Source organism: Carlito syrichta, unplaced genomic scaffold (assembly GCF_000164805.1).
Source record: "Carlito syrichta isolate Samal-C Ts95f unplaced genomic scaffold, Tarsius_syrichta-2.0.1 Scaffold315456, whole genome shotgun sequence".
NCBI classification, from domain to species: Eukaryota; Metazoa; Chordata; class Mammalia; order Primates; family Tarsiidae; genus Carlito; species Carlito syrichta.
In genome coordinates, this window is record NW_007259552.1 from 44826 (window position 1) to 52128 (window position 7303).

Sequence of the window (7303 nt, forward strand, 5' to 3'; positions counted from 1 at the left end):
CACCCTCCCTTCCATCTATTGACACTACTCCATCCATCCACCCACCCGCCCATCCTTCAATCTACATATGTAGTCACACATCCATCCACCCACTCTAACATCATCTGTCCATCCATGCACTTTCCCTTCCAACCATTCATTCATTCTCCCACTCACCCACCCATACATCTACTGACCCCATCACTCACATAGTCAACAAACCTTATGCTAGGTATCTCTTGGATGCTAATATATAGAGAAATGTTTTCAGTTGGTAGGGACAGAGTAAATGAAATAAAATTACTTTAGATTAAATGGCATAAAGGAAATAAAACAGGGGTATGTGATAGCAGGGGATGCCTATTTTAGCTCACATAATTAAGTTGAACTCCTCGGAGGGGAGCTGAATTGTAAATCTAAGGAAGAAACAATCACACCAAGATTGGAGGGATAGCAAGCTAGGCAGGAAAAGCAGCAAAGCAAAAGACGTTATGAGGGGAAATGCCTTAGCACATTCAGCAGCAGCAAAGAGGCCCAAGTGTTTGGGGAGGGGATGAGGAAGGCAGGAAGGGGTGGGGACGGAGAGGGAGGCAGCCGGGATGGGGGAAGAGAGGGAGGCCATAGGGGATGGGGAAGGGGAGGGGACAGCAACTGGGAGGGGAAAATGAGGAAGGCAGGAGGGGACAGGGAGGGAGAGGGAGGCAGGTGGGGTTGGGAAGGGGAGGGAACATGGAAGTGACTTGTGTTTTCAAGGGACACTCTGGTAGGTGTGTGGACGCAAGTGGAGGTTCACAAGGTGGAGGATGGAGAACAGTTCAGAAGCTACTGGCACAAAATGATGGTTTTCCACACTGAACCCCATGGTGGAGTGTGCCCTCGCCCACCAGCCATGCCCCCAAAGGAGCCAGCAGTGCCATCAGCACTGGAAGAGCACTTGGCACATCCGACCTCTTGTCTAGGAAACTCCCAAACTTTCTGATTGTGTCCATCACGTGGACAATGCCTACGAATGTTTGGCTTTGCACAGCATTCTGTTCACCATGGCCACCCATCCCAGGACCTACATGCCAAACCCACACAGATTCTGAAGGAAAAACCACCTGACTAAGGTGGAGATACCCCAGAAGCCACCTGTGGGGTGAAAAACAGAAACCATCTATATTCGTGGGGTCTTTGGCCCTAAAGAATGAACCAACAGGTTTGGAGCAACACAGTGACAGAATTAGCAGGGTCAGGGCACACACACAAGAGACCTCAGCCTGTGTCCAACCCTCAATACACATATGGTCCACAGTACACATACCTCCTAATGCTTGAATATTCCTGCTTCATACAAACATCTGCTCACACATGCCAAACACACATGCACACACATGCATGCACATAAACACATGCACGCAGAGAGACACACTACCAGTGGTGTGCTGCTAAATGCTTAATAAAATGCTCTCTGGGATGTAGGAAAGTCTAGATTTGTGGTGTTTATCTCGTGTAAATATTCCAGCATGACGAATTTCAAGCTACCAACCTGATGCCACTCTAACATACATATACAACTTTCACAAACCCATAGACACACATACAAATGCCAATCCCTGAATATATACATCTCCCCAAACACCATATGATAGCCTATATCTTCAGGATACAACCTCCCCACTCATGCCCCAAGTATTCTCAAATACATGTAGAAATGCCCTTGTATTCTCCAGTGAAATACACTTTCTGCCTAAGAATACCGTATTCTGTAAATAAGCTAGTACAATTCACCCACTTGCTGTTGGATATTCACGTAAAGCAGTACACATGCCAAGCACACAGAAATATTTCTAGCAAACCATTTATAAATATGCATAACCACTTCCATATCCCAAAGTATCAAAGTCTAGTATGAACCAGCTCCCACATCCCCAAATACTAACAAATAGCTGTATCACATACCTCTAATACATAAAAATACTGTTCTCTTACTCACCTGTGTAAATATAGAACTCTATTCTACAAACATATGACCCCAAAATATTAATCCAAACTGCCATGCTCCTTGGAAAACACACACACACACACACACACACACTGAATACATATCTTCATCTGCCCTAAAAGACCCACCATTACCTAGTACACTACAAATATGCAAACATACCACACCCTACCCTGAAATACACATACAGCCCCACAGTATGGGCACAAACACAATTACACACTCACAAGTACTCACATAGAAGTAATTCCTCCACTGTCCAGAATACAGATTCATACAAATCTGACCTTACAACTGCACATACTCATCCTGTAAGTCCACGAAAGTCATAGATGTACTCTCACACACTGAAATACTCATACACAATTCCTGAAAGGCATGAAAAGGAACACACATAAATATACACGCCCTGAATACAAAAATGGCCCTCGACATTCTCCAAAACCAAACAGACTGCACACTCCCCCAAAATACACCATCCTAACTGCACAAGCAGATGATCCCTCTAACATTCATGTGAAAAAAAAATATGTAAAATATTCTTCCAAGTCGGGCTCGGTGGCTCAGCCTGTAATCCCACGCCTTTGGGAGGCTGAGGTGAGTGGATTGCCTGAGCCCACAGGTTTGATACCCGCCTGGGCAGCGAGACCTCATCTCTACAATAAATCAAAAAATCAGCCGGGCGTGGTAACGCATGGCTGTAATTCCAGCTACTTGGAAGGCTGAGGCGGAAGGATCGCCAGAGCCCAGCAGGTCGAGGCTGCGGTGGCCAGGAGCGGCCACCCACTCCAGTCTGGGCGACAGAGTGAAACTCCAACTCAAAAAGAAAAATATATATTCTTCCAAACCCAACTCTTTGCGTATACATAGTGTGATGGAGCATACAGATTCAGTCATTCTAGTCATACTCAACAAAATCGAGGCTGAGAGGTCAGCAGAGAAAACACTCAGGGCACATAACAGCTCCAAAAATATTCTCTGCAAGCCTGGCTGCTAAGGCTGCCTTTGTAACCTGAAACTGATTGTTAAAGTAGGGATAGGGGATGTGAGGAGAATCAGTAGGGAAAGGGCACGGGTGACAACAGCATGCAGGTGTTCGTTGTTATGTCTATCTATAAATGGTTTGCTAGAAATATTTCTGTGTGCTTGACATGTGTACTGGTCCACTGTCAAGGCAGCGAGTTTAGATTTTATTCTAAGGGCAAATGAGAAGGCACTGGAGATATTGAACATGGAAGTGACTTGTGTTTTCAAGTAACACTCAGATAGACTTGTGGAGACTCACTCCTCACCCCACCCTAATCACAAGTGAAGGCACACAAGATGGAGCTGGAAGAACAGTTCAGAAGCCACAGGCAAGACATGACATTTCCCAGGCCAGGGCAGCCACCATGCTGTGGTATCAGCCCTGGGGCACAGACTGTGATATTAATAAACATGTTGCATGAGTTCAGTCCTCAAGGAATAACCAGTCTATAAGTGTGAGAACGCTAGGGCCGGCTGTCAGATGGTCAGGGAGTGCTCCTGACCTCACAGGCAAAGGCTCGGGATGCTCATGGAGCCCCGCTCAGTGAATACATGTTCTGTCCAAAATATCTGCAGCATCCGTGATCAGAAACATTGTGCTAAGTTATGAGCCTACAAGTAATTACAAATATGTATTCTCCTTTTCTTCTCTTAGACATCATTCCATAAGCATTTCCCAAACCATAAACACTCTTTTTTTTCAACAAGGACTTTTGTGCATAAGCCTTTGCTGCATTTCTCTTCCATCAACCTAAACAAAAAAGTAAACTACAGACTTTCTCCTCTTTCTCCTGTTATTCAGTTTGCCTGACAAGACTATGAAGCAGACAGTAGAACCAGGTTAGGATAAGAGCAAAGTGAGGTTCAGAGACTCCTAAGTGATAATTGTTCGAATTTGATCATGCAGCCTCAGCGATCAGAAGCTACAGTGGGTTTTCTTTCCACTTTCCCAAGCACCCTCTATGGCAAGGGAAGATCGGGGCATGTGGTGGTGACCCAGAACAGGCCAGCCCCAAAGCATGGCTTTTGAGTTGAATTAAGTCATCTCAATCCGTGGCTGACTAAAAATCTCAGAATCAAGAACCATGAAGTCTCAAGGAACCCAGCTTGGTGATTTTTAAAGTTGAGATCCCCAGACTTTCAGAGCCTGGAACTCAAGGAGCTTTGAAGCTATGGAATCACAGGCTTGCAAAACCAGAAAGGCCCGAGCATGGCCGGTCCTTATCTCGCAGGTCATGGGAGTGAGTTGAGGGCCAAGGTCCAATGGCTCTAGAAACCAGCCTGGGCCTCTCTCCCTAGCTAGGACACCCTTCCCTTCTTCTTTCCCGCTCTCCTCCCCCTCCTTCCTCTCTCTCCCCTCGCCCCCCCCCACCTCTCCCACAGCCCCCTCACTGTCCTCGGTGAGCATTCCCCAGCCAGTCATCCGACAGGACGCGTTCCCAGGCAGCTGCAGTCTGGGGATGGGAGGCAGACACGGACAATGTGGGAAGTAAAGTTCACAGGCAGGCACAGCTGCAACATGGCAATGTCACTCCCGAAGGCGCGGAACTTCTCAGAGTCTGGGTGGGTGATAATCCGGTTCAAGGACATTTTCTGAGTGTGCTGGGTTTGCTGATACAGCTGGGCACTTCCCAACAGAACCCGATAGTCCTCCGGAGCCTGGGACTTGCTGGAGGAGGAAAGGCCCATGATCACCGCCTAGCTGACGCAGGGCAGCACTCTTTCTACATCCACATTATGTCCACAGCTCTTTGGGTCCCTCCCCCCATCGGATCATGATTCCAGGCAGCATTATCTCCCCTTTCTAATAGCCAAGAGCGCCTCTTGGATATTCTACTCCCAGCCTTAGAACATATGGCCTCACTATCACGACCCTGAATCGGAGGAAGAGGGGGTCATCCGATCAAGCCCTTCTATTTTACACAAAAGGAGCTCTGTCTCAATCCTAGCACCAGCTTGACTCTTCTGGAGGCACCCCATGGCCTGCCTCCTGGCCTAACCATCTTTCCTGCCCTCCCCAAGGGTGGCTTTTCACTGGGTTGTAAGCACTCATGAAGGATGTGTTAAATGCCCAGACAAGAGCAGGAAACTAAAGCGCTAACCATTCCTGAACACGACTGATGAAAGTTCTCACCTTCGTGGCTTTGTTCACACAGGCCACCTGGAAGGCCCTCCCCACAGTCCTCATGCCTAAGTCCTAGTGAGCCCCTGCAGCTCCTTAGCCCTCTCCCCAGACTGCAGCATCTCTCTGGATGCCCCCCTTCGGGTCTGCCTCTCTCGCCACTTTGGGATTTCTCTCCCGCATCACATTTCTTAGAGGTTGTGCCTCACCATCCTGACAAAATGAAGACACCTACCTCCATGTGGGGCCTTGCCATTCCGTGTGCCATAGACAGTCTCAAGGTGAGTGAATCTCAGAATAGATGCTCACAGGATCCACTGGGGTCTCAAGGCCAGTGAGCAGCCAAGCTGAGACTCCCTGACCTGAACTGTGATGCTCTCTGCTTCTAGGGGTCCCTCCACAACCATTCAGAAGCTGGGCACCGAGTCAGGCCCAGGAGGGCCAGAGGAGTTAGACTCTGACAGTTCGTGTCATTCTCCAAGGTCAGGGGCCCTGCTCTTCCCACCCACTTTGCCCAGCACGGCTCCTCCAGGCACACAGTTTTACAGAAAAAAGGATCATCTAGCCTCTGGTTTTGGTGCAGAGTTCCAGGTCCCTGCCTAGGGTCTGACTCACAGGAATGTGGGGGACAGGAAGGAGAAGTCCTGGTCTGCAGGTGGCCAAGACACAGAACACTGCCAATTATCTCGGGCACATTTGCGTTGGGGGTGGAGGGGACAGACATGGAGGCAGAGGCTCCCTGCCAGAACTCAGGATGGAGGAGGATGATCTGGACAGATGAAGGGTGGAGAGTTGGGAGGACAGTCCAGGCAGAGGGGACTTCAGGCAACGTGGTCAAAGGCAGGTACCACGCTGGCTTGGTGGCAGCAGACTGTCCAGAGCAGTGCCCAGAGGGGAAAGGTATGGGACCCCTGCCCTTGTCTCTTGCATTCTCCCCTGCCAGCCCTTCTGCTGGGCCCTGGGGAAGGAGAACTCACTTGAGAAAGCAGTGAGCCATTGACGCCAGCCCGTGGGAGTCGATGAGGACAGCTCCACAGAGTTGCAAGCCCTTGTAGAGCAGGCTGGCCTGCCGTGGCCACTGGCCGGCTGCTGCATCCTGGCCCCCATAGATCTTCCCCACCACCTTGGACTTCCCACACACTGTAGAGACATTCCCCCATCCATGTGTTAGAGACACGCAGTGCCCCTGAATGCCACCTCAGCAAGACCTCACCTCTACTTCACAGATGGAAAAACTAAGGCCAAAGGATGGGTGACCTGGCCAAAACGGTTGAGGGCTGCTCTGGCCTCTGCCTTCTATGGCCACCACCAAGGACCAGAAGACCGAGCACAACTGAGCAAGCCTGTGGGCATGAGGGCCCAAGGGTCTGGGGAGGGGCAAGGTTGACCCCGGGTGGTCACAGCAGCTTATCCTTAGCTGAGCCTGCCAGGGGTGGTGGACTAGAAGCCAGGTCCTGTGGCCTCACTGCCCTCTTGGTCACCAGAACACCTCTAGGCCTACTTTATTGAGCAAAGAACTGAAGGTCTCAGAGGTTACTGATGTCACCTACACAAGTCCCAGTGGCTGTGCCCTCTCCCCCACGCCCAGCAAGCCTGGAGAGAGATCCCCAGGCAGGGGTCTGTGGTGCCCTGTGACCCAGGGAAATTCACTCCCTCTCTCTGATTCTGATTCTGCATTTCTAAAAGGAGAGGGGGGGAGTGAAGGCAGGCCCCTTGATTCCCAGGCTCGCACCTGAGAGGGGAGCTGCAGCCTGCACCCCTGGGAGGCAGTGCCCTGCTCCCTGGCCTGTGTGGGGTCCTCAGAGAAAGGACGAGAATCTGGGCCCATCCCACCCTGGCCTCCAGCTGCAGTCCTGGCCAGCTTTCCTTCCACCTAGCCCAGGGTCAGTCCGTGATCATCTGTCTGGTCCCACGGCCCCCACACAGGGTCCTGGGACCAAGAGTGGGGAGCACGACCACCTCGGTTTACATCCTCTCTGGGGCCAACTGGCTGCCAGGGCAGAGCAGAGAGGAGACAGGCCCTGGTGACTTGGAAGAGCCAGGAGACTGCCCTGAGTCCGCCCTCGCCCCCAGCCCGCTCTGGCCTGCAATTTCCCTCCCCCTCCCCCACTGCCTCTTGCTGCCCGCCCCCCACCACTCTGCCGAAATCCTTAGCGCCCCACCCCCAGCCTCGGCTTGTCCCCCGCTTCGGC

General features: G+C 50.9%; 1 protein-coding gene across 1 annotated transcript in view; it reads right to left on the reverse strand.

Annotated features, from left to right (window-relative positions):
• Positions 1 to 6939, reverse strand: part of LOC103275424 (putative serine protease 47) — a 13415-nt gene extending 6476 nt beyond the window's left edge. Inside the window, 4 exon segments of the mRNA XM_021706331.1 lie at positions 4356 to 4441; positions 4444 to 4658; positions 6089 to 6297; positions 6844 to 6939. Coding sequence (XP_021562006.1) covers positions 4356 to 4441; positions 4444 to 4658; positions 6089 to 6297; positions 6844 to 6939 — 606 coding nt within the window.
• Between the last annotated feature and the right edge of the window lie 364 nt (positions 6940 to 7303).